This window comes from Cynocephalus volans, chromosome 12 (assembly GCF_027409185.1).
Source record: "Cynocephalus volans isolate mCynVol1 chromosome 12, mCynVol1.pri, whole genome shotgun sequence".
Classification (NCBI taxonomy): Eukaryota; Metazoa; Chordata; class Mammalia; order Dermoptera; family Cynocephalidae; genus Cynocephalus; species Cynocephalus volans.
Window position 1 is genome coordinate 28,898,612 of NC_084471.1, and position 26,959 is coordinate 28,925,570.

The 26,959-nt window shown below is 41.2% G+C and overlaps 1 protein-coding gene across 1 annotated transcript in view; it reads right to left on the minus strand.

The window, feature by feature from the left end:
* Positions 1–26,959, minus strand: part of PLXNC1 (plexin C1) — a 141,354-nt gene that overhangs the window by 55,174 nt on the left and 59,221 nt on the right. Inside the window, exons 6-11 of the mRNA XM_063076002.1 lie at positions 23,811–23,958; positions 19,866–19,950; positions 17,840–17,942; positions 17,601–17,696; positions 4,552–4,691; positions 1,615–1,794 (exon numbers count right to left, since the gene is read on the minus strand). Of these exons, the coding sequence (XP_062932072.1) occupies positions 1,615–1,794; positions 4,552–4,691; positions 17,601–17,696; positions 17,840–17,942; positions 19,866–19,950; positions 23,811–23,958 (752 nt within the window). The remainder of the gene's footprint in view (positions 1–1,614; positions 1,795–4,551; positions 4,692–17,600; positions 17,697–17,839; positions 17,943–19,865; positions 19,951–23,810; positions 23,959–26,959) is intronic.

The window sequence follows — 26,959 nt, forward strand, 5'->3', positions numbered from 1 at the left end:
TAGTCAATCTCTTACATATGTTGTGAGGATGAACCTGGCCAACAGATTAACGTACCAGGCACATGGTGAGTGCTAGTATGACGGAATTAGGCCCAGAGCAGGAGAGTATCACGCGACAGCCTTGATTTTGAATTTTAAATTTTCCTTATTCCACTGTTAGGGGCTGAATTGTGTCCCCACAAAATCCCTATGTTGAAGACCAAACCCCCATTAACTCAGAATGTGACTGTATTTGAAGACAGGGTCTTTAAGAAGTGATTACGACTAAATGAGGTCATTGGGTGGGTCCTAATCCCATATGACTGGTGTCCTTATAAGAAGAGGAGATTAGGACACAATCCTACACAGAGGAAAGACCGTGTGAAGACACAGGGAGAAGACGGCCATCTACAAGCCAGCGAGAGAGGCCTCAGCAGAAACCAACCCTGCCAACACCTTGATTTCAGACTTCCAGCTTCCAGAACCGGGAGAAAATAAATTTCTGTTGTTTAAGCCACCAAGTCAGTGGTACTTTGTTATGATAGACCCAGCAAACTAATATAGCCGTGTCTCACTTCCTCTTAAATATGAACATTAAAAGTGAATTTTGTTTTCTTTTTTCTCCCCATCCTGCCCTCCCTTTTTAACAAAGTTTTGGGGCCGACCCCGTGGCTCACTGGGCTGAGTGCGGTGCTGGGAGCGCAGCGGTGCTGGGAGCGCAGCGGTGCTGGGAGCACCGTGGCCGCGGGTTCGGATCCTATGTAGGGATGGCCGGTGCGCTCACTAGCTGAGCACGGTGCCGGCAATACCAAGCCAAGGGTTGCGATCCCCTTACCGGTCACAAAAAAACAAAAACAAAAACAAAAACTTTTGACAATAGTTTTATCTAGAGAGTACTTTAAAAGTTAGCTTCATGATGTACTAAGTGAAGAAAATATCTTTAGGGTTATAATTCCAAAATCTAAATGTGAATTTAAATTCAACTGGAGGGAAAAAAAACCTTTTTTAAAAAAGATGACCAGTAAGGGGATCTTAAGCCTTGACTTGGTGTTGTCAGCACCAGGCTCTCCCAAGTGATCTAACTGGCCATCCTTATATAGGGATCCAAACCCTTGGCCTTGGTGTTATCGGCACCACACTCTCCCAAGTGAGCCATGGGCTGGCCCTAAAAAATTTTTTTTAAAATGTACTGGATCTGGAAGAGTTTATTTTGGAATTTCCACCTCTTGCTTAGGGAGAATCTTTGAAAAGTTGATAATGCTTTTCATTTTGATAGCTCCCAATATTTCCCCCGAAGAATTCAAAATGGCTTACTTTAAAGGTAAAAGAATGACAGATATAAGAAAGAGAACTTTTATCATGAGCAGGAGTGACCCATAGTGAAGAGGGTTATATATCTGTATCAGAAACCTAGGCTAGTTACTGTGATTGAACAAACATCTTAGCTGTGAGTTTCCTGGGAGCCATGGCTAAGAGGAAAACAGGATGTGCTCATAGCGTTCACTGTGAGAGAAACTCTGGGAGAAGAATTTAGGTATGACTATTATTTCTGTATTTATTTGTAAAACTCATAAAGGTTCATGCATATGACCCTTAACTACAATGAAAGAAAAATATTATGAATCTGGAAAGTACCTGATCCAGGTGGTAGCAGGAAATATAAGGGAACAATGTGGGAGAGCAATGTAGGACAAGGGTCCCACAGAAGAGCAGGTCCCACCATCGAACTGGATACACACATCCTTCATCTCTTTTCGGCTTGATGGAAGAGAGAATTTCATATGGGTGTCATTTAGCACATGGCTAACCTGTATCCTAGAAAGGGGTAGAAAAAGAACTCTTACATTACACAGACACGTAGCACAGCTGGTTACCCAAGGTGACAGATAGGAATTCCACTTGAACTATAATACTTCATGAACTGTCAGAACAGTTGCAGGCAACTACTGATGAATCAGGGGCCACTTACCCAGTTTGGGTATTATCTGGGGCTGGGTTCCTCTTTCTTTTGTGCATTTTCATCTTTTTATTTGCATTTCCCTTAGAAGTGGGAAAGGAAGGAAATGTAACCATTGCTATTAAGAAGCCCTAATAGAAAGTGGAACATGAACTGAGTATTAAATTATATTAAGGAATTATGGTTAATTTTGTTGGGTATGATAATGGCACAACTCTTATCTGTTAGACAGATATATACTGAAGTATTTATGAGTGAAAACATAGCGTCTGGGATATGCTTTTAAGAAACTCCAGCCGCTACTCTTTTCCCAGATCCACCCCCCACCCCCACTACCAAAAGCAAACAAGATAGATAAAACAAGATTGGAAAAGCATTGATAAATTTTGAAGCTAGGGATGGGTATAGAGAAGTTCATGACACTCATCTCTCTTGTGTATGTTTGAAAATTTCCATAATAAAAAACTTAAAAAAAAAAAAAAACAGAAGAAGAAGAAGAAGCTCCAGTCAAGTACTGGGAGGTAAAACCCAACACCAGGCAGAGATGGGAATTGTGCTGTTCAAAGAGTGGAGAACCTATGCCAGGAAGGAGCCCAAGGGTCTCAGAATCAACCTGCAACAGGACCAAGCTGCCTCATGAGTATCCTCCAGACTGGGAATTAACTGGGACTGTGCTGAGTGCTGCTGACATCCAGCAGAAGCTGGCCCTGGACGTCCCGAAGTCAAAGCAAAGCCTTCTACAACATTGCCTCTGCAGCCTGCAGCTTCCTCTGTGGGTCGGGTCTATAATGACCATCAAGAGCATAAATCATGAAGACTGGGTCGTGTTTAAATAATGCTCAGTATCATTATGCTACACAAGAATCTTACTACTTAAAGGATATGGGCATGATTATTAACTTGAATGCTATTATTATACCTTACAGTAAGGCAAATTCAAAAAACAGTTGAGTCAGTTTGTACTTAGACTACCTCAGATGCACATTTTAAGGTTTACATTCAGAGCAAAGCTGTAGGAAATGCATCGTCGATGGCTGGTCATTAACATTAAAATCCATTTATAAATTTTGGAAGGAGAGAGGTGGAAAGGTAGGTCATTCCACTATCATTCTCGTATTTTTCTGTTGAAAACAATTGGGCATTTGAAAAATGCCATATTAAGAATATGGGATTATGGCATGCACGCAGGTATATAGCATTAACTGAGTATTATGCTGACTGCTCGTGAACTTGGGTTCACCACACAGATGTGGTTACTGAAATGCTACATGCAGCAAGGTCTCTTAGTCATTTAATTTAATAACTGCAGGATCTCAGGACACATTCGGAATTGAAATGAGAGCATAAAGAATCAGAAACAGGGTAATGCTCTGAAAAACAAATTATTTTCCAGTGAAGCTGGTTTTCTTGCAGTGAACACACAGGTGTCCAACTTCACAGATTTTGCTACACAAAATGAAAGGTGTTTGCTATAAGGTATTTAGCCAGGATAAACGGTACAAAAATACCGATGTCGCATAGATACAGCCTCTAATGTGTGCTTGATAATTCTGGTAAATAGCAGAACAGAGGAAAGCCACCAATGAGTCATTTTTTTCATCAGGATCACAGATATTCCAAATTTACTGCTATGAGGGAAAAGGGATGACAGTGATGTGCAGCAAATGAATTAAAACAGAAAATTCAGTAAATAAGCACGGCTGATTGGAATGCTGTACAAATCTGTTTTAGCAGTTAAAAGCCAAAATATCACGCTTCAGCAGATTGTCTTAAATGCATTTCAGTGATGAGAATAAGCTCAGTATTATACTTCATGTAGACTGCAACACTTTTTACTTAAATTAACTCAAACTTATGAAAGTTAACAAACAGAAAACTCAAATTACCTGCTGTGTTGTTATTATGACATCTTTGGGGGGGGGGATTGGGGTTCCAATATGCACAGGGACATCAGTGAGAAACTGAAATTTTTTTCTCAAAGTTTCATTGAAAGGATGAGTGAGAGGGAGAGAAATCACAGGTGTAATAATGTCAAGTGTACATCAAGCAAATATTTATGTTGGGCTGTTTTGGTTTTTTTTACTACTAATGCATGTACTAGTAATTTAATAATCTGAGATGGAAACCAAACCAGTAAAGAGAAGAAGGCTACGGAGAATAAAATTTCTACGTGAAACTGATCCAAAAGTTTCTTTTTTCAACTTTGGGTAGCACACTGGAAGAACTGTTCCATAAATTCTCCATCAAATTCAGAGGTGCTCGACTATTATTCTAAGTGCATTGCCTTAAAAATGATGTTTGCTACTCTAATGCGAACTTGATTTTGTTAACAAAAATGAATCAAGGCCCCAAACAGGCACCATCTTTAAATTATTGATTACTGAGATTTTTTGAGGGGGTTAATGCAGGACAGATTCTCTCACAATGAACTTGAAATTTGTTGTTAAAATGACTTTACTTATTAGAATTATATTATATCAAATACTCAGACTATTGGCCCATTTTGGTGCATGGAAATAATTTGATTCTATAAAGGTTATAATCACATGGGTACTCCTTTGGCACAGGTTTTAGCTTTACATTACCAAGGATAAATCACTAGTATTTCAACTCACACATCCTCATTACAAGTACTGGTTCCTTTCAGGATCATTGTGATGTTCGATGCCCGGGTAAAGTTTGCTCCTGTAACTATCACGTTACTTTTCCCTAAGGTCGATACTTTCTGTGGCTCAATGGACTTAATGTAGAAGACCTATTGGAAATAAAAGATTAAAACACGAGATCAAAGCTAAGAAATGGCATCGTTCCAAAGAATCTGTTTATGTGCTGCAGTTCGAAGCAATCGCTGGGAAATTACAACATTTTGCAAACACAAGCAGACAGTGTTTAATGAAATCAATGAATTCAAGGAAGAGTGCTGAAGACTCATGTCTCTCAACATGTGACAGCATGAGGTCAAACCAATTAGTCTTTGTCTCACAAGACAGTCGAAAATACAGTTGAAGAGTCTGACATTCTGTCTGAAGACGGAGATATCACTAGAGTTCTGCAGAGGCTCACTGCCTTAAAGCCTCTGGAGGCTCACAATATAAGCAAAATGAAGAAAAAGAAAAGGAATCCACTGACCGCAGGCCAATGGCAGATTCATCAGTAAGCTGAAATAAATGTCATTCCGGATAAATTTAATTCTCGAGAAAGCAGTTCGTATTTTTTGTTTATTTCAGTTAGGCTGTTTGAATCGAGGCGTATACTGCATGGGGAAAAAAAAAAAAACCAATCCCCAAAATCAATCAACCCACTTCAGTCACCTAATATCAAGTGGTGAGATGCCTGAAAACATTATGGCCAACTGTTTCTACTGCACGGTTGGCAGATACCATGATGTCTTCCTTGCTACCCAGTTACAGGCTTTATCAGGCCCACAGTCACCAACATGTAGCTTGGAGTCACCTGATAGCTAACCCTGTATCATGTAGGCATATGCCACCTTACTTCTCTATTTTCAATGTCTAGTCAAATTCCCTCTTTAAAAAAAAAAAAAAAAAAGGGCAGCCCTTTATTTGATGAATTTGATGGCGAGAATCATTCTCCCTCTTCAAGACAAAACAATCCTGATTTCTTTCACTTTTCTTCTACAAATATTACCGGCTATCATTTTGATCATTTTATTGTTCTTTTGTAGACCGTTTCCAGCAAATCTGTATTTTTCTACAATACAGTGACCAAGACAGGACATAAGATTCTAAGATTCTGGATATAAAGTACAGCAGATCTTTAGTATGAGTGAACTTTATAGTCACAGTTTTGATACTTAAAATTGGCCCCAAGGTCTAGAGATGCTTAATCATGTGACATTTGGCTAAAGCATAAATGCTGAGTGCATCCCCTTGGAGGATAAAGCCCAGGAGGAAGATGCTGAGCCACTGAGAGAGCTTTCATGATGTGCAACACCTGCCTCACACCTGCTCCTTGAAGTAACCAAGTACTCTCTGCTCCTTTGTGTGTGTAACACTCATCAGGATGGCTTGCTGGGCTGTTGGGGCTGCCCATCCTGCTGAAATGGACATGCTGTCATTGTGCTCTTTGGCACACACAGTTGCTGTATGGTACAGCAGTCACCATCACTCATTATCACTATGGGTTGGTTTTGCAGATTGAGGTAAACTCATCGTTAATGTCATCACAGCAATGATGTAACGTGACAGAATTGATTTGGGGGACAGAATTTATTTTAAGCACTTTGTAAGGGACTTTAGCCCCATATTTATAGAATCATTGAGGGCCTGAAAGGGTCACTGTAGTTACTCTGTTATCCTTGGCTGCATTTTATGGGGGAAATTATCTGCTAGAGTGGTACTTGCAAGGGGGGGATTAGCAAAGACTTCAAGATAAATCCGTTGCAAATGTCAAGTGTGTGCTGTATAGCAAAAGGCTTACTCTTTGCTCTTATACTGGGACAGCTAAGTGAACAAGCATTTATTGAGCACCTACAGGGTCCTTAGGAAAGGACTGGATGTTGTGGGGGACACATGATCCATGTCTGCACTATATCAGGAGTTGGCAAACTACAGCCGGAACGTCAAATCCTGCCCACTACCTGTTTTTGTATGGCCCATGAAAAAAATGTCAAAAGAAGAAGAATATTCATGACATATGAAAACACAGGAAATTCAAATTTCAGTGTCCATAAATATTCGTTTGTGTAGTATCTCTGGCTGCTTTTGCACTACAGCGGCAGACTTGAGTAGCTGCAACAGAGACCATACGGCCAGCAAAGCCTAAAATATTTACTGTCTGGCTCTTTGTAGAAAAAAATTTGCCAACCCCTGCTCTACAGGAGTTCACTGTCTTCTTAGAAGGCAAGACAGAATTTTCTTTTTTATGTAAACTTCAATGCAGGCTGCATTTACATCCAAGTCAACTATGATTCCCAGGTTTCTTTCCTTTCCATATAGTCCTTCCTACTTCTAATATTCATACTGTTGATGTCTGCTCAAGCAAAATTTTCAAACATGCCAAGTAAATGCTACTTCTGTATTCTCTGTAGAGGACAAAAAAAGTCTTATAACTAATGTAAAAAAGATTTTTTAAGGGAGTTGTATATTGCTCCTTAACACCATCATAGGACCTGCCACGGTGTCTCATTAACTTCTTATTTCCCCCTGAATAGAGACAGCCTTGCTACTTCAAAAGGATTTCATTTAAAAATCTTATTGTTTAGGGAAGTTTTCATTGGCCATCTAGGATGGAATCCAGCCCTGGCCTATCTTGTGAAAGCAGATGCTTCCAGTCTGCTTCCAAAGAGGGTTAATCAGTTGCCCTTCGTTTGCTGGGAGAACTTCTCCTGATCTTAATAAGTGGGTTAAGAGCTACCAAGAGGTCCTGCTTAAATAAACAGGGCAGGTACACAAGAAAATGTGAAGAAAAAAAAAAAAAATGGGGCAGCTACATAGCTGTACTTTACGGTTGCAAAAATTCTTAGAAATATATTTTTCTATTTTTTCTGACAAAAATTTTTAAAAATCCAGTATAGACAAAAAGGCAAAGAACAATCTCCCCACAGATGTTCCACACAGTCAATATTTTACATCTATTTATGTCTGCTAATCAAGAGTTAATTCACGACCTGACCTGAAGCACCTGGCCCCACAAGCTTACATCTAGAAGGGGTTAATTTAAAAGCATCATCAAACTTGACACAAAGAAAAAATTTTTTACAGGCCTACAGTGAGATTCCTCCCTCACCCTATGTTCAAGAATTTTCATGTATCAAATCAAAATACTATTGACTGTAATCATCACAGCCCTAGTTGTTCAGCAATTAATTTCAGAACAGTCTACTTCTTGTCAGCTACATTTTAAGAACTTAAGAGTTATTTTTAAATGACTACACAATTTTAAACTATTTAAAAAAATACTATAAGCTCTGGTCTCTCACGAATTTAAATCACTCCCTAGTTTGTATAAGAAAGCACATTAGAAACTGGTTAATTACCTGATCTATGGAATACCCAATTATTATTATTGTTATTTTTTAAAAAGTCATTATAAGATATTGGAAATAGCACAACCACTAAGAAATAGTTATCTTTGAAAAGGTCTAAGAGGATTACTCCTGACAGTGAGAGTACCTTTAGTGAAGTCTGATGTCAACATAATTCAAATTACCATGACATTAATGGAGAAAATACTGCTATGATTGAAAAGAACATTGGAAAGAGGTGCATTAGGAAGGCTCAGTGTATTAAGACCAAATTGTGCTCTATTAATCTGTTACAAAAAATCTGAATATAGCAAAGCTGTCTATAGGCCTGGACCTGAATTAACATTCAGTAAAATGTCTCTCAGATTTTCACTCATGAAATCAGTTCAAACAGGACCAGATAAAAAGTCACACGGATTCAAAATCAGCTGGAAATCTGAAACCAAAGGACATTAGAGAGATGAAAGGTAGCACAGCTAATTAAAGGAAAGTGTCCTGTAGGGCCCTACAGGGGTGAGTATTTGGTTCAGAATTATTTAACATCTTTATTAATGACTGAGAAGAGGATGGAAGTAATATATTAATGAAATGTATAAATTGAGAAGAGTGGTAACCAGCAGTGGTGATGGGGAAGTGGAAAAGGGGTGATATGTGGAAAGAAAATAGCAAAATACAATGCCACCAAAGAAAAATCAGAGAGTTAAATGGAAAAAAATGCTATCCATTTGATGCTCAGCCCCCCGGAGCAAATGACCCCTCCTGGGGGCCCTTGTGCAGTCCCCAGGGAACCTGAGATGTAGCTTCCAGTTGGTCCTGGGAGCTATCAATAGTTAGCAATGCCTCCTGACACAGACCTGGAGACTTCCTGGGAGAAGGTGAGAGACTAATGCCCTGTGCTAAGAGATCAAGACTCAATTCTCTGACTTGGGGACTCTAACGTGAGGCTGATATGGTCCAGGGTGGGGCTGCCAAGGCCACCTGCTAAAGGTGCTACTCTTGGCCATTGAACCTTTGTGGCTCCTCAGAGCTGGACTGGGTGACCAGAACTTCATGACCAGGGAGGGCAGCTCTTCTCCCACAGTTGAGGCCCCCGCTTCCAACTTAAACCCAGACACCTAAATCCACCCCTCTGTTGAGTTTCAACTTTAGCGGGAGATTCTTGCTGCTTCACTCTCCAAAAGGGCTCACAGTTCCCCTATCTCAAGCCTCTCTTCTGCTCCCCCTGTCTTGGAGAAGATGCTAAGCGTTTTCCAGGTCTAGCTCCTTCCCTCTGACCACACCCCAACATAGTCCTTTCCTCCTGTGTCTTCACGTCAATAACCCCCTCACAGCCTGGCCAGGCTGGAGGTCTTAGTCCCACCCCACATCTGTGGCACAGATAGGGCAAACTTTGGTAACCTAATGCCAAGAGAAGCCAATATTAGTTTCCTCCCTGCCAGACTGACTTTTATCATCAGTACTGCATGGTATAACACTTGTTTATATTCAATTTAGGTCATACAATGTAGGGTAGTGGTTAAAACTGGGAACTTTTGAGTCAGACTGCCTGAATTCAGATCTCTTATGTACCATTTTACTACCTACTTATTCTCTCTAAGCCACAACTTCCTTGTCTATAAAAAGGGGAAAATAGGTCCATTGCAAGGCTTATAAAAAGAGATACTCTGAGCTCAGGACATGGCATAGGCTCAACAATTATTATCTACCACTTTTGGATTTAGTACATCCCTACATTCTTTTATCCTTTTCTGCTGTGCACATTCAACTGCTTCATGAAAATGAATCTTACTTCCTCCAAAATATTATTAAGTTCTACAACATAAGCTCCACGAAGGCACACAGTGTTGCCTGCCTGTCTAGCACATAGTAGTTGTTCAACAAACACATTTTGAATGAATGAATAAATGTTTTTTTTGAATCAATAGAATGAAAATAGCATAAACAGTTCATTAAACTTTTTCTCTGATTGAAAGTGAATTCCAGTTCCTAGCACAGTACCAGGCCCATAGGAGCTACTCAGAAAGGTATATGAGAAATTTAATTTCACTTTGAAGGCAAGGTCCCTGAAAGAGTCCATTTGGATTGTCTGTGAGAAATTAAAACACACATTCAAAAGTGATGGAGGATGAGGAGGTACAAAGAAGAGAGAGAAAGAAGAACACTTTGTAAATTCCTCAGGAGCAAGAGAAATGGCTCTGGAGAGTTCATTTCTGTCCTACAGCAATAAGCATATTGTGGGAAATAACAAAAATTAGAACAACATCACATCATAGATCTTCACAACCTTTCCTTGAAAGCACAAAAGAGAGGCCAGCTGTCTCTGGTCTCAGCGGGTGAAGGCACCAGATATAAGATTGCTAAGAAATGGAAGTTGAAGTGTTGAGGGCAGGGCAACAGGGCCAATGGTGCCTGACATGGTTTCATCTTCTAAATATGTAGAGAGAAAGAGACAAAGAGACAGACAGACACACTGGCCTTTATAGCTGAAAATACTCCTTGTCCAAGGTCAAACATAAACTTTTGAGCTCATTTCCATATTTTGGTCTTGCTTTTCCTTAATGCAGTCCCCCTGGTAAATAATAGCACATGCTCTGGGTCAGGGTATAAGACGGGTCTTAGGGTCATAAAGCAGTTGGGATTGAATGAGGAACCCTGCCTCATAAGTACCACATCCTTGGATAAGCAAATTCATACATTAAAGAAAATAAAACGTCTTGAATGGCATTCCGTTGCCATTGAAGAACAAAGTCAAAACTCCCATGTAATGCCCTACATGCAGGCTCCAGGATCATAACCTTGTGTGCTATCATTTCCTGCAAATGGAATTACTTAGGGTTTCTGGAATGGGTGTCCTGGAATTTTCCAGTTCCCCACCACACTTTTGCTTATGCCAGTTCCTCTGCTTAGAATATCTGCTCCTTTGTCTCCATGTGTCTATATGCTGCTCATCCCTTAAAGGTGGGCTGAAATGCCATCTCCATCAATCAATCCATCCATCCATCCATCAAAGACTTAAACAACCACACTGATTAAGTGTTTTTAACTGCCAGACACTGGGCTTAAACAAACAGGAAGAATTAAGACAGGGCCCCAAGCAAAGGGAGGCTCTCTGGGTTTGTAAACATTCTGGTACTTCCATCATGTTAACGTTTTTTTATCTTATATCCTTACGGATGTACTCATGAATAGGATTCTTAACACTGATGGACAGAGATGTGCCTGATTCACTTGTGTCCTCCTCATGGCATCCATGGAGCTCAGTATAACAACATCTACTAGGTGCTCCATAAATACGTGTGGGAAGAACCAACCCAAGCTCAGGATCACAAAGCGTAGGACTGTGCCACCCTAGTCGTAGTGGCTGGCACATCGGAAGCACTCAGTGCATGTGTGATGTGGGCAGATGCGTGAAGGGAAAGCTCTCAGTGGCTTCTGCTAGGAAAAGGGTTGCAGAGATATTGAGTGCTTTGTTCAGCACAAGGACCCAAAGTGGAAACCAGAACGTCACACATTCCACATAATGAAAGACGCAGAGTTTCAGAGAGCATGAGAAATCCCTCCTGTGACACATAGCACTCCCTTCCTTATCAACCAAACTTAAGAGTCTATTCTTAGTTACATATTTAAAGAAAACATTTCAGTATCAACAAAATGTCATTCTCCAAACTCAGAAGGCCAGTCCACAGAGATGCACTGAAGACAGATCTGGGCTTTTGTTTATTTTCAGCCTTCCTTCTTCTCTCTTGGTGACCTCAGTTCTTTTAACCACACAGTGTCAGAGTTCAAAAGGCACAGGAAGACACAATACATACAGGAAACCAGGACGCAGTGACTTGATTATTTTTTTTGTTGTTGAAATAAAAGAAGTTTGAAAAGCCACTGCCTGAACCACCTGCTATAGATTGGATGCTCCTCCCAGCCTTGTTGAGGCTTACTCCCCACTGTAACTGCTGAGGGTGGGAAATCCCGCTACGGTAATCAAAAGGTGGGCCAATGAAGAGGTGATTAGATTCTGAGGAGCGTGCTGCAGTGAATGGATCACTAATGGTGGTCTGGGGCATGGTTCCGAGGGTTTCAAAAAGGAGAGTGCATGAGGAATTCTCTCTGCTTCCACCATCTTGCAATGTGAGGGGTCACTGCTGCCACCACCAGATGGGTTCCTTGGACTGTGGATTTCCCAGCCTCAGAAACTGTAAGCAAAAAATTTTGTTTTATTGATAAAATACCCAGTTCCATATATTTTGTTATAAGCAACAGGAATGGAGTAATAAAGAAAATTGGTACTAGAGAAGTGAGTGTTGGGTATCACGGATACTTGAAAAGGTGCAAGTGGCTTTGGAACTGGGTAATGGGCAAAGGCTGGAAGAATTTGAAGGAATAGTTTAGAAAAAGCTTAGATGCTAGTGCAAGCTTAGAAGACAATAAAACCAGGGAAAGTTTGGAATGTTTTACAAACTGGTTAAATGGTGGTGACCAGAATGCTTATGGAAATATGGACTGTAAGAACCATTCTAAGGAGGTCTCAGATATAAATGAGAAGAGACTTATTGGAAACTGGAGCAAAGATCACCTAGGCTATGAAGTGGTAAGGAACTTGGCTGCATTATGTCCATGCCCTAGGACTTTGTGGAAAGTGGGACTAAAGAGCTGTGAACCAGGATGTTTGGTGGAAGAAATGTCTAAGCAGTTAAGCATTAAGAAAGATGCATGGTTACTTGCAATAGCCTACACTGTGTTCTGGAAGAAAAGGCATGACATAAAGCCAGAATGTATAATTAAAAGGGAAGCAGAGCATAAAGATTTGGAAATTTTGCAGCCTGGCCATGTGGTAGAGAAGCAGAAAGCATTTTCAAAAGAACAATGCAATGGCGCCAAGAAGACTAGTACAAAGGAAAGGGATTATTAAGAGAAGGAGGGAAAGGCCCTGAAGACATTGCAGAAGCCTCTAGGGCCAACCCTTCCATTTCAGGCCTAAAGGCCTGAAGAGACAAAATGGTCTTGGGGAACAGGCCTGAGGTGCCCTATACAGGCTTGGGCTTGCTGCCCAGGGCCACCTCAGGATGCTGCTCCCTGCACTCCTGCTGCTCCAGCCTTGGCTAAATTGGCCCCAGGCATGGCTAGACCCGCAGCTTTGGAAAGTACAAGCCTGAAGTCTTGGTAGCATCCACGTAGTGTTATGTTTGGTGTTAAGTTTGCAGGCTCGCAGAATGGCTTGGGAGCCTCCACCCCCATTTCAAAGGATGTATGGAAAAGCCTGGGGGCCCAGGAAGAGATCTGTCACAGGGGCAGAGTCACCACAGACAGCCTTTGCTAGAAACGTGGGGTTAGATTTGCAGCAGAGAAACCCTCAGCGCCATGCCTAGTAGAGCTGTGACAGCAGGACTGCCATGGAAACCCCAGAATTGTGGAGCTACCAGTGTACAATGCCAGCCTGGAAGAGCAGAAGCATGGCCTCAGACCAGGAAAGTCACAGGAGTGAAGCTACCCAAGGACTTGGGGATTCAATACCTGCACTAGTGTGCAGAGGACGTCAAACATAGAGTCAAGGTACATGATTCACCAGCTTTGATATTTAATGCCTGCCCTGCTGGGTCTTGGACTTGTTTGGGACCTGTTACATCTTTCTTGGGGCCTATTTCTCCCTTTTTGAATGAGAATATGTACCCTATGTTTGTCTTACCATTGTATCTTGGAAGTAGATAACTTGTTTTGGATACACAGATGGGACTTTGAGCCTTGGACTTTTGAGTTGCAACAAGTTAAGACTTTGGGGGATAAAATGAAGGTATTTGTGTGTGAAAAGGACATGAGTTTGGGGGTCATGGGTGGAAAGCTGTAGACTGGATGCCCCCCAAACCTCGTTGAGGCTTACTCCCCACTATAACTGTTGAGAGTGGGAAATCCCATTATGGTAATTGGAAGGTGGGCTGATGAAGAGGTGTTTAGATTCTGAGGACCATATCATAGTGAATGGATTACTAATGGTGGCCAGGGGCGTGGTTCTGAGGGTTTTAAAAAGGAGAGTACATGAGGAACTCTCTCTGTTTCCACCTTCTTGCAATGTGAGAGGTCACTGCTGCCACCACCAGATGGGTTCCTTGGACTGGGGATTTCCCAGCCTCAGAAACTGTAAGCAATAAATTTTGTTTTCTTTATAAAATACCAAGTTCCATATTTTTTTTATAAGCAACAGAAATGGACTAATACACCACAACTCAACAATAAAAAGGAACAAGTTATTGATACATGAAAGAACTTGGATGAATTTCCAGAAAATAATGTTGAGTTAAAAAAACCAGTCACCCAAAGGATACATCTGGATGATTCCATTTATATAAAATTATTGAAATGACAAAATTAAAGAAATGAGGAACAGATTAGTGGTTGCCAGGTGTCAGAGATGGAGAGTGGGACAGAGGAGGGGAGTGGGTTTGGCTGAAGAGGGCAACACGGGAGGCTTGTGCTGATAAAGCAGCTCTGCATCTTGCCTGTGGTCAACGTCGACATCCTGGTTGTGACAATGCGCTATAGTTTTGCAAGGTGTTATTTTTGGAGGAAGCTGGGTAATAGATATACATGACTACTTCACAAAGTTCATGGAAAAATGGAATTAAAAGATTACATGAATCTTTCTGTGAACTTTTGAATGTATGTATTATGAATGTATGTATTTCCTTGTATGTATTATTTTCTTACCACCACAGGTGAATCTACAATTATCTCAAAATTAAAAGTTTAATTTTTTTCCAAAACAATCTTGAAAAAGAACAAAGTTGGATTCACACTTCCTTGTTTCAAAATTAACTGCAAAGCAAAAGTAATCAGTGTGATACTCACATTAAGACAGTCATCATACTCACATTAAGACAGTCATCTTGAGCAATGGAACAGAAAAGTGCACCCAGAAATAAGCCCTCACATATACAGTCAAATGATTTTCAGCAAGGGTGCCAAGACCATTCAATGAAGAACGGGCAGTCTTCTCAACAAATGGTGCTGGGAAAACTGGATCACCACATGCAAAAGAATGAAGTTGGACCCATACCTTACACCATACATACAAATTAACTCAGAATAGATCAAAGACCTAAACATAAGAGTTAAAACTATAAAACTCAGAAGAAAACATGGGATTTGAAAGTCTTCATGATATTGGGTTTGGCAATGATTCCTTGGACCTGACACCAAAAGCATAGGCAATAAAAGAAAAAAATAGGTTAACTGGAGTTCACCAAAATTAAAAAACTTCTGTGCATCAAAGGACACAATCAATGGAGTGAAAAGGCAATCTATGAAATGGGAGAAAACATTTGCAAGTGATATATCTGATAATGAGTTGATATCCAGAATATATGAAGAACTGCTACAACTCAACAACAAAAACCAAACAACCTGATTAAAAAATGGGCAAAGGACTTGAATAGACCTTTTTTCATAGAAGACACACAAACGGCCAGCAAGCACATGAAAAGATGCTCAACATCACTAATCGTTAGGGAAATGCGAATCAAAGCCTCTTAAAAACAAACAAACAAAAAACACAAGAGAAAATAACAAGTGTTGGCGAGGATGTGGAAAACTGGAACCCTGTGCCCTGCTGGTGGGAGTGTAAAATGGTACAGCAGCTATGGGAAACAGTATGATGGCTCCCCCCAAAATAAAAAATTGAATTAGCATAGACCCAGCAATTCTACTTCTGGGTATATACCCAAAAGAACTGAAAGCAGAGTCTCGAAGAAATAGTTGCACACCCATGTTCATAGCAGCATTGTCCACAATAGCTAAAATGTGAAAGCAACCCGAGTCTCCATTGACGGATGAGTGGGTAAACAAAATGTGGCAAATACATACACTGGGATATTATTCAACCTTAAAAAGGAAGGGAATTCTGACCTTCATCATGGCTGAACCTTAAGGACGTTATGTTAAGTGAAATAAGCAAGTCACAAAAAGACAAATACTGTATAACTTCACTTATCTTAAGTACCTCGAGTAGTCAAATTCACACAAACAGAAAATAGAACGGTGGTTGCCAGGGATTCAAGGGAAAGAGAAATGAAGATTATTATTTGATGGCTACAGAGTTTCATTTTGCAAGATGAAAAGGGTTCTGGAGGTTGGTTGCATAACAATGTGAATGTACTTAATTAACACTACTGAACTGTATACTTAAATATAGTAAAGATGGTAAATTTTGTTATGTGTATTTTACCAAAATTAAAAAGAAAACCAAAACTGAAACAACAACAAAGTTTGATTTAAAAAAGTCAGTGTCTCCTTGATCCAGGTTCCTGTCTCTATGTCTTAGTTTAATGAACCAATGGGAAGAGAAAAGTAGCCCATCATTTAATAAAACCTCAAAGACTCTTCAAGTCTGTAGATACTGGCACACCAAGCTTTTCTAATGCCTTTAATTAACTTCATAATCCATTTTGATTCACATTCCCTCAGCCTGTTACTTAATTCACCTAAAGTTACTGTCAACTTTTCAGTAATGATTAAAAATGTGCTGCTTATTTATATTGGCACTTGACCTTAAGCAGTAACAAATGGATAAGTCAAAACCACCGATGAGTCATGAAACAGAAAACTGAGCCTTTTTATAAAACGTTGTTTTTAATTTGTCTGCTCTCAACAGACCCCAAGGTTAATGAGAGCAGAAACGTGTCCTCTTTCTGCTTGTTTTTCACCCCACACCTTAGATGCTCAATGAACTCTTGTTGACTGAGTGAAGCCAGCACTTAGTCGCGCTCTAAGCACAGACGCTTATGTTCTGCCTGCAAATGTCTTTTTTTTTTTTTTTTTTTGGCAGCTGGCCAGTATGGGGATCTAAACCCTTGCCCTTGGTGCTTTAACCAACACCACGCTCTAACCAACTGAGCTAACCGGACAGCCCACATCCCTTTTTTTCAAACGTGATAGACATGTTGTGCTTGATGATTTACTATGAAGAAAATAAGATAAATTTCTTTTTTTTTCTTTTTTTTTTTTTTTTTTTGTCGTTTTTTCGTGACCAGCACTCAGCCAGTGAGTGCACTGGTCAGTCCTATATAGGATCCGAACCTGCGGGCGGGAGCGTCGCCGCGCTGCCAGCGCAGCACTCTACCAAGTGCGCCACGGGCTCGGCCCAGAAAATAAGATAAATTTCTAAGGAAATTTCATAGAAAAATAATCATTTTTCAAAAGGGGAGAGAAATACACACTCCATAACAGTTCTTCGTTCTAACTCCGCTAACGACTGGTTAGATGTCTCCACACAGTAAAGGAAAATGCTGTAATCAAGGTCAGTTCACATACTTTGCATAGACCCCATGCACACACATACTCCCCAGAAATGCAATCACAATATGTGGTTGGGACTGAAATCCCCTCAGGCTGTATGCTACACTTCCTTCTAACTCTCCCTAGTGAGCCACAAAGTCACCTTTAAAATTTTACTCCTACCAGAACAACATCATTTTTCATAATTACGGAGTTTTAATTTCTTTTATGTGAGTGCGCAGCCTTTGATGCATTGAGCCAATTAAGTGAAACTTGGTTAAAAACCAAAGATAAAAAAGGGAATTTTGGTAGAGAGTAAAATAGGGAATTTTTTAAAGGAACCCAAAGTAGTAAGTAGGAGTTGTCATTGTCATTGAAAGAGGGGTTTTTCCATTATCGACTCAAAAACAGTCTGACCTGTAAACCCTGGTTGGTTCTTTTACTCTTATTCTCCGTGAATCTTCCTCCTCCTGGTGTTCTGGATGATTTCTCAACAGCAACTTGACATTGTTCCTGAAATGGAGAACATCTCTTCAACATCTGAATGGGTGGGAATTTCAAAGTGGGAAACAAACACAAAAGATGGGGTACGAGCAGGTGGTCACAAACATTTATTTTTGGTTAAACCTTGTAGTACCAAAAAAATGTCACTTTACCTGGTTTCTCTCGTAATCAGAAGGGTGACAAGTTGTGAAGGGGTGGATGCACTTTCTTCTGCTCTTACACCATGCACAGCCAGTTCCAACACACACTGGGCATCTGGCAACATAGAAAACCAACTTAATTCCTACAGTTTTGGGAAAATGTTCATACCCTAGAATTTCCCTCTGTGATGCAGCATGCAAACATTTAAAAAAAGAAAAAATAAATCTCTGGACAGACTGGGATGAACCAGGGGGAGAGAGGACAGTTCTTTGAGGCTGGGCATAAAGTGCCCTGTTTTGGGAAGCCCTCAGGGTGGATGGACCTGAATCACACCTGCAGGGCTGTTGCCATGGACACCTGAAGCTGGGGTCACCTGTTGGTCTGCAGATAACAGGAACCCACTGACTCAGTTTCTGCATCCAGTTCTGCTATTTGTCTACCCTCAGTTAAGTACCCCTGGAGAATGATCTCTCTCCTGTCGCCCCCCTTCTGCTCCCAGACCAGCAAGGCCTCACCACTGGTGCAGCCACACTGCTGACTGCCTAGAAGTTGCAAGACTAAAGGTGTTACCTGGCAAGCAGAGGGAATGGAGTGCCAGTGTTTGCTGTACAATCAAATTAAGGAAGAATTGTGTCTGCTAATCAAATAATCTATCATGCATGGATAACTGTGGAGGACTTGGAAAGCACTTATTAGAATAATTAGAGTTAAAGAAGAAATGATAAAAAGGGAAATGGGAACTGGTCTGGAATTGTAGCCAAGGGAGGCCAGAGGAAGCCTTGTGGAAGACAGTGCGGGCGAATAGTGCAGGGCGAGGGGACCCACTTTATGTTTTATATAGTCTCCAAGAAATGCTGAAGCATTCTGAGATTCTGGCCTACAGAAACTGCAGTTTTGATGGGAGGAGAAAACACAGACTCGCTTCTGTGTTTATCTGGCCACCTAAGTGAGCTAGAAGCAGCTTTGTGATTTACACGCTTATGCCACCTGTCCGGGATGATTCCTGTGCTAAGTGCTCTCCTAACAGGAAGCAGTTACCTGTGGAAAGGGCACTCACTCTCTTGGGGGGATCTGGATCTGAGGTCTGGTTCTTAATTACTGAGCATATGGGCCTGGAGCAAGTTGCTTCCCTTCATCTGGCTTCCAAAACTGGGGATCAGGGGAGTTATGTTACCTGTTTATTCTCTTTGACCTATACAATTCTATTTAGTTCTCCCATTTTTTTCCTATTTGCATGGACTTCTGAGGCATTCTGTATCAGGTTTTGTATTTTTTCCTCCCTAAATTCATTCTGTCTTAGAAATGATTAAACTCGGCAGTAAGGATGAGTTCAGAGCAGCCTGCCAACTCCGGTTGGAGTTTGAACTCATCTTCCCCATAGAAACAATGGTTCCCAGGCCAGGCCAAAAGAAACTCACATTTGGTACTCACACAGTTGGTCAAGCATATCATGGGAAGCTATAATCACAGCTCATGCACCTTCCCATTGTTTCCATGGGGACCTCCATCCCAACTTCCAACTGGAAAGTCAGGAATCTGAGAAACCTATTTCCTGTGTTTTCTCTGCTTTAGTAACCACGAGTGAGGTGGGTGCTCACTCAGTGGGGCTGTAGCTCAAAGGGGCAGCATGAACACGTTCCTCTGGTGAAGGACATTTCATCTTGTCCTTCTCCAGTGTGACGTCCCCTGACCCTCATGATCCCGAAGCCATTCTGGCCAGGGGACCACCTAGCAGCGCCCCTTCTTCTGCATTACTCCAAGACTGCCTCTTGGTCTCAGGAAATATATTTCCCTGTTTGCATGAAAACTTAAGCACTGTCCTTCTCTCCTCGTCTGCTCCAGCTTATTTGATAAGGCTCAGATGGGCAAACTGAGCTTATGCGCTCAGTGGCTCTCTTACCTCCCGTTAGGACATGCTCCAAAAGGCACTTTGGAAAGTTCTATTCCGCAAAAGAGTTCTTTAGGAAATTGAGGAGGAAAACAACTAAATAAATTAAAACCAATGAGAGAATATTTAAATTTCAAATAAAATCTTACTCTCTTAATGATGAGCAGTTGGTAAAGTCGAATCTGTCTGATAAATTCCAAGAACCGAAGGAGAACGTCACGACAACTAAAACATCTGGAGCAAAGGGGGAAAAAAATCATTGACAGTGGATTCCTGCTAGAGTCAAGCACAGCTGTAAAAGCAAAAAATAAATATTTTTGCCTCCTCTGCATAGAGGGCGGGGTGTACCAGCTGTTCGCGAACATTTCAGTCAGCATGTGGTTCCTTCCTCTTGGGCCTTTCACACCAGGCAGCCAAAGTGCATAACACCAGCCTCCAAACAGACTGAACCCAACCCTGGTTCCAAGCCTCCCATGGATAATCACTAGGAAAAGCCATTTTACAGGCCATTTACATCTCATATTCTCCCTGGGATCACTATCTCAGCTTGTAATTGGCCGAGGCATAAGAATAAAACAAGTCACTGAGCAAGAAGAGCCTAGAACATGAAAACCAGACTGTTGCATAGGAAATCCTACACCTTCACAAAAATCCACACTGCAAATATTTACCTAACAAACTCTAAAGGTGTGGTTCTCATGGGCTGGGATCCACGATCTTCTGAGAGTCAACTGTCACCAAATCTGAGAGGAAGGTTTTCTTATTTGCTTTTGGAAATGTACCCATGGCTTAGAATACCCCAAAGGAATAAAATAAGAAAGACAAAAACTGTGCTAAATCAACATTAGAGAAATGTAACATTTCCTGTATCTCCTTAAACATATATATTCTATCCAATGCAGTGATTCCCCAACCCCATTGTCTATCAGAATCACTCGACAAATTTATGGAAATATAGATGCCAGGGCCATGCTTCTAGACATTGTGATTTAGCAAGCCAGAGGAGGGGCTGGGAGTCCAGGTTGCAATGCTCTCCTGCCACTGGAGAAAGCCAGGTTTGGATGCTATGGCCAGGAGCAGCCCCTTTCTAATCCTGTTCTATCCAGGGACCAGTGCAAATAAGAAGGTATTAACATCTTCTTCCTTTTATGAATTAATGGGGATAGTAGATGGTACTTTTAAAATTAAAGTCTTGGCAAAATAAAAAGTTAGCCTGATTTTGCTGGCACCCCTCATTTTCTCACTAAAATTTCATTAGTGTGTGGTTTCAAAAGGCTAAGAAGCCTTACTTCAAGGTGTGTCTCTACAGCAATAAAATTCACCCTGAAAGCCAGAATTCCACATTAAATTCTGCTCACATAAAGAGGGTATATGTGAAATAATAATCTTCTGTTCTAAAGACAAGGAGGTTAGGAGGCTGACATGACCTCTCTGCGAGAGCATTTGATAACAGACACTTGATAAATGTTAGTCGAATGAACATATAAGCAGTAAGTACTGAGGACTCCCAGTGAAAATACATGTCAATGGAATCTACAAGTGTCCAGCAAGGAAGACTGCAAAAGTCATACTTTTCTGAGCATCAACCATTGCACAAAACGCTACTTGGAAATATCACAAGGAAATGAATATTCATGATCTCTGCTCTGAAAGCATTTACAGTTGTTCTGGAAGAGGTAAAATAACTTAGGTGAAAAAAAACACAATGATGACAGCACAGTCAATGAAACACCATATGAATGGTTTGAGTTCCATGTAGTATTTGGGTACAAATATAGGGGTGCCTGTGGAGGACCAAAGGGGTGCCAGAATGACTGGTGGGATGGTCACAGCAGAATCTGAAGTTGTATAGAAGAGGCGACTTTCCCCCGATGTTTCAAAGCAGAAGGGAAAAAGGACTTAGTGAAAGGGGTGAGGCCACTCTATGCTCAAAGAAGGCCATGGACAAAGCTTTGGCAATGGCCGCTGGCTGGCTGAGTGCAAGAGGTGGGAAGTGAATGTGTTTGCCTGTTCAGAAAAGACATTCAGAAAAGGGCAGGTGAAGGATTGGGTGCAACTGACAGTGGTTCTAAAAGCAACAAACAAGCTTTACAAGGAGATCTAAAATACTTTAGAAGCATGTTTTATAGGTTTATAGGTATGCAAGGTCTGCACTTCGAGGCTGCATAGTGTGGACAAGGTAAAGTAAAAAATCGAGATAATTTTCCAAGCAATTCAGACCCAAACACTCACCATGAACCCAGCAGCTGAGAGGCACTTTTAAGCTCAGGTCTCTGGTCTAGTGCATTAAATTCCCTTTTGAGATGTTTAGAATCAATAGAGAGCTACTGAGTGAATGTTGGTGTCCCCCCCAAATTCATATACCTAATATCCAATGTGACAGTATTAAGAGGAGGGGCCTTTGGGAAGTGATTAGGGCATGAGGGCTCCACCCTCATGAATGGGATTAGTGCCCTTCCTTATGAAAGAGACTCTAGGGAGCACCCTTTCCCCTTCTGCCATGGGAGGATGCAGCAACAAGGTGCCATCTATAAAGCACAGCACAATCCCTCATCAGACAGCAGATCTGCTGGCACCTTAATCTTGGACTCCCCAGCCTCCAGAAATGTGAGCAATACCCAGTCTTTATAATACCCTGTTTATAAACTACCCAGTCTAAGGAATTTTGTTATAGCAGCATGCATGTACTAAGACATTGGGCAAATCCAGTTCTTGCCACAAAGCTCTCTCAGCTCCATGATGGTCATCACACATTCTAGGAGGCCTACACCATGAACTTAATTCTACTTTTTGTCTTTCTCATCTAAAGAGACTAATGGGTCCTCAGTCTGTCCCTGTACCTCCTGAGCATCTCTTGAATCCATCCACCTGTCTCCATCCCCATCTGCCTCTACTCCAGCTCTCACCTTCACTCTCCCCTGGACCACTGCAATGGCTTTCCTGTCTGATCTTTCAGAACTCAGTTTTCCAGTCTTTCCCTTCTATGGTCCATCCTCCACCTATGGCCATTCATTCATTCAACAAAAATGTATTGATTACAAATGGCTACTGAGTGCCAAACACTATTCTAAGCACAGCAGGGAAGACGTCTTCCCAAAGCCCCTGCCCCCACAGGGCTGACATCAGCTGGAGAAATAGATAATTGCTCAATTGCACCTTTCTGCCATATTACCCTGTTTGTGCCAGCCTCCGCTTAAACTTTTCAGTGTCTCATCACTGCTCCCAGGAGAGAGTCCATGGCTCACTGGGCCCTTTATTGTCCCCTGACTGCCTTCCTTGATATCCATTTTCTATCATTCCATTTTCCACCTGCCTTACCCCATTTGCCTTATCCACACAGAACCTCTCTTTGTTCTTCAAACAAAGCTTTTTCTCCCCTTCTGGCCATCACACAAGTAAATCTCTGCCTAGAACATTCATCCCCCTCTTTGTTTGGCTTGACTACTCCAGTCTTGTTTGGACCTCACTTCCTCCAGGATGCTTTCCCTGCCCCAGCCCCACCCCCAAGCCCAGTTAGACACCCTTTTCATGTGCTTCCCTGCATTTACACACTGCACTGTACTCATCTCTACTCCAATAGGCTATAAACACTGTGGGAAAGGACCAGCTCAGTCTTTTTTTGTCACTGTGTCTATTCCTAGCACCTAGCATAGTGCCTCACACACAATCGATGTTCACTAAATACTTCCTCTATGAATGAATGAACACAATGAACTTAAGCAGATAGAACACCGGCTGTTATATTTTCTCATCTCACCAAGGGTATTCCCTGCTTTCAGATCTCTGAATTACCTTTGGGTAGAGTCAGCCCAAAGGTGTCTGGCTTCACTGTACTCTCCCATCCAACTTACCCTCCTCTGTCATGCTCTAGTCACATCTGAGAGTGGGGTCCTGGAGTCAAGGAACAGTGGAGAGCAGAGGTGAGCAGGACCCAGGGGAAAAAATCAAGAATCAGAGGATAGGGAGAGAGTGAATCTATAGTTGGGGAGCTCTTCAGATTCCTTGTTATTTTAATAGATCCTTGGGCAATCTGAACTCAGGAGGTTCTATGGGTTTCTCGACTTTATAACAAAAAAACAGAAGAGTCCTCAGACCTTTGTAGGTTGGTTTGGTCGGGATGCTACAGATGCAGGTCTGGTCTGACCGACTTTCACCCCGGCAGAGCTCCTTGCTGGTGTCCACGTTCTTCACCATGCACTCCAAGGGTCTTGGGGAGAAGCTTCCCACCATCGTCACTGTCGTCTGTGCAGGGAAGATGATACAGGAAAATTTGACTGTTTTTTGCATCATTTCCATCCATCCAGAGACTTACATGAACTCACCCTTTGGCCTGCCTAGGAAGGAGAGTTTATCAGAAGAGCTGATGTAAAGAATAGATGTTTTCTTGGCTATTTGGTTTGCTCTTTTGTGAATCACAGAGTCCTATCCTTTGACCATCATTTTTCTGCTTTATGTGTGTATTTTTCTTATAAATTTTTAAGAGCTCTCTGCATAGTGTGGATATTAATCCTTATCTGTCATATTTCTGACACATATTTTCTCCTAATCTATTGTTTGTCTTGTGGTATCTTCTACCCTTACACAATGTCTTTCTATGTAATCAAATATAGGGTTTCTCGTCTTGACTATAAAGTGCTTCCCACACTCTAGCTTACAGATAAATATAAACCGTTCCACCAGCTTTATTGCTTTATTTTTTAAACTTATATCTTTAATCCATCTGGAATTTATTTTATATATAGTGTGAGATAAGGGTGCAACATTATTTTTATCCAGATGGTTAATCAGCTATGTCGTAACTATTTACTAAAAAACAAAAACAAAAACAAAAAAAACCCCTCCTTTTCCCACTGAAATGAAATACCACTTTGTCATATATTAAATCATCATATATCTGAAATCTAGTTCTGATCTCTGTCTGCTCTGTTACAATAATCTATTGATCTACTTCTATTCCAGTGTCATCAAGTTTTTACCACTGTGACTTTAAATATACTTAGCAGCTGATAAGAAACATCTCCCCTTATTTATCTTTATTTTCCTAATTTTCTTAGTATTTCCTAGACATTATTCACCCATATGAGCTTTCAAATCTTTTTCTCCAAAGGGGATGAGGAGACTATGAATTGCAGTTATATATATATATATGCATTAATTTTAGAAAAATTTATATCTTTACGATATTAAGTATTCCCAATCAAACACATGATTTTATTTTCATTTGTTTCTCTTTGATCCAGGGTTTATTTAAGAGGGTGTGCCTTGATCTCCCAGGTGTTAAGATACATTTGTCGCCTCTTTATTTCTTATTGCAAATGTTATTAGATAATAGTTAAAGAAGGGGACCTGTGAAATCTATTTTTAAAATTAGTTAAGGTTTTGATTGCGGTCAAATATATGACCAGATTTGGGGGAAGGGGGTACATACGTGTATGTGTGTGTGTGCATACATGTGTACATACACAAGGGACACAAAAAGGATATCTTAAAATCTCCTCTAAAACAACTTTTTCCCAAATGAATTACCCAAAGGAACAAAGCAGCCAGGTCTCCTGTTCAGAAGGAAAATTAAAGGAATTAAAATGCCAGTGGTGGACTCCTTTTGCATCAGCTACACGAAGAGGATCTGGTGGGAAATGGGCTAAGAACAAGGAAGATGGAAGTGGAGGAAGTGGTAACCTCATCGTCTACTAGGAAGAGCCACGGTCTAGACAACCTGGGAGAGTCATCTTCTGCTACACTTTGGACCTCTGCCCGGGTTTTCTGTACCTGAGGCTCTGCGGGTCCTCTAATAAGCTTGCTAAGTCTATTCTATTCCCTGGGGGTCACCCCCATCTTTCCATTTGCAAAAGATTCTGTTTCTGAGCCATAGAATCATGCTGGAAAAAAGCAAGATATTTTAGCCCACTTCACCTGGATTGAAGTCCAACCATCCCTAGGGGACTTGAGCATAGTAACGAACCCCAAACCATTCCTTTTAGTTCATCAACAAGCAGTTGACCTCTCGTTCATGCTGACGTCTTCAACCCAGCATTTATATCCGCACCACATAATCACATCTTGTCTTGTATACATACATGTCTTAAATTGAATTCATTGCTAAACAGTATAACAGGAGTATCAGAAAGTGTTTTAAAATCCTATTTTCACCAACTCTTTTACATTTCCCACATTTCCTCCCACTTCTCACGTACATAATTTTTACATAACTGTAATCATTCCATTTATTTATTCCATAGTTATCAAGCTCCTAACATGTGTCAAGTACTGCACAACATATTGAATACATCAGTGAACCAAACAGCTAGTCCCTGACCTCAAAAAGCTTACAGACTAGTAGAAGTATAGAACACTCCACTAGATTAAAACTGGAGGGCCACACGGTATCGCGAGATCATCAAGAGATAAGGGAAGCCTGGGCTAGGTAGCTACAGTGGAAATGGAAAGAACTGGACAGATCCAAGATACCCTTTAGAGGGAGCATAAGGATTAGAAGTGGCAGACATGCATATGGAGGACTTGGGGGAACAAGTGCATGGATGGAGATATCACAAGTACCATATACCGAGATGGGACACATTGAGGGAGAGAAAGACTCTGGGTGGAGGGTTCAAGATCTCAATTCTGGATGTATTTAGTTCAAAATACTTGTTTGATAATCAAGAGGATATGTCAAGTTGGATATGGGTCTGGGAGTCAAGGAGCAATCTGGGCTAGAGATAAAGGAGACGTGAACGTTCAGATGATATATAAAGCCATGGGAGTGGATAAGACTGTCTATGGACAAAGCATAGTGTAAGAGAGGAAGAGCTAAAACTAGGCCTTATACAGTTCTAATATAAAGTCTGGGAGAGAAGGAACCAGCAAGGGAGGCTGAGGCATGGCCAGAGAGGAGGAGAGCCCAGGTGGAGAGGGTGTGTCATGGAAGGCAAAATGCTCTCAGTCGACCAAGTAAGATGAGGACTTTATAGCATCTGCGGGAATGGTTACATGGAGTTCACTCGTGACCTTAGCAAGAGCAGGTCCATGAACAGTGGGGCAGAAGCCAGGTTGGAGTTGATATGAAAATAGGAGACAGCATGTTTTTCAAGTGCAGTGGAAGAAAAGAGTAGCCAGGGAGTTGAACGTATTTTTGCGTGACTTTGGGTTCTAGGTGAGTATGGTTAAAAAGCTGAAGCTTTGGCTTAATAAACCCCAAATGGGAATCCTTACCAGGTTGATGGCTCTTTCTTGAACTAAGCTG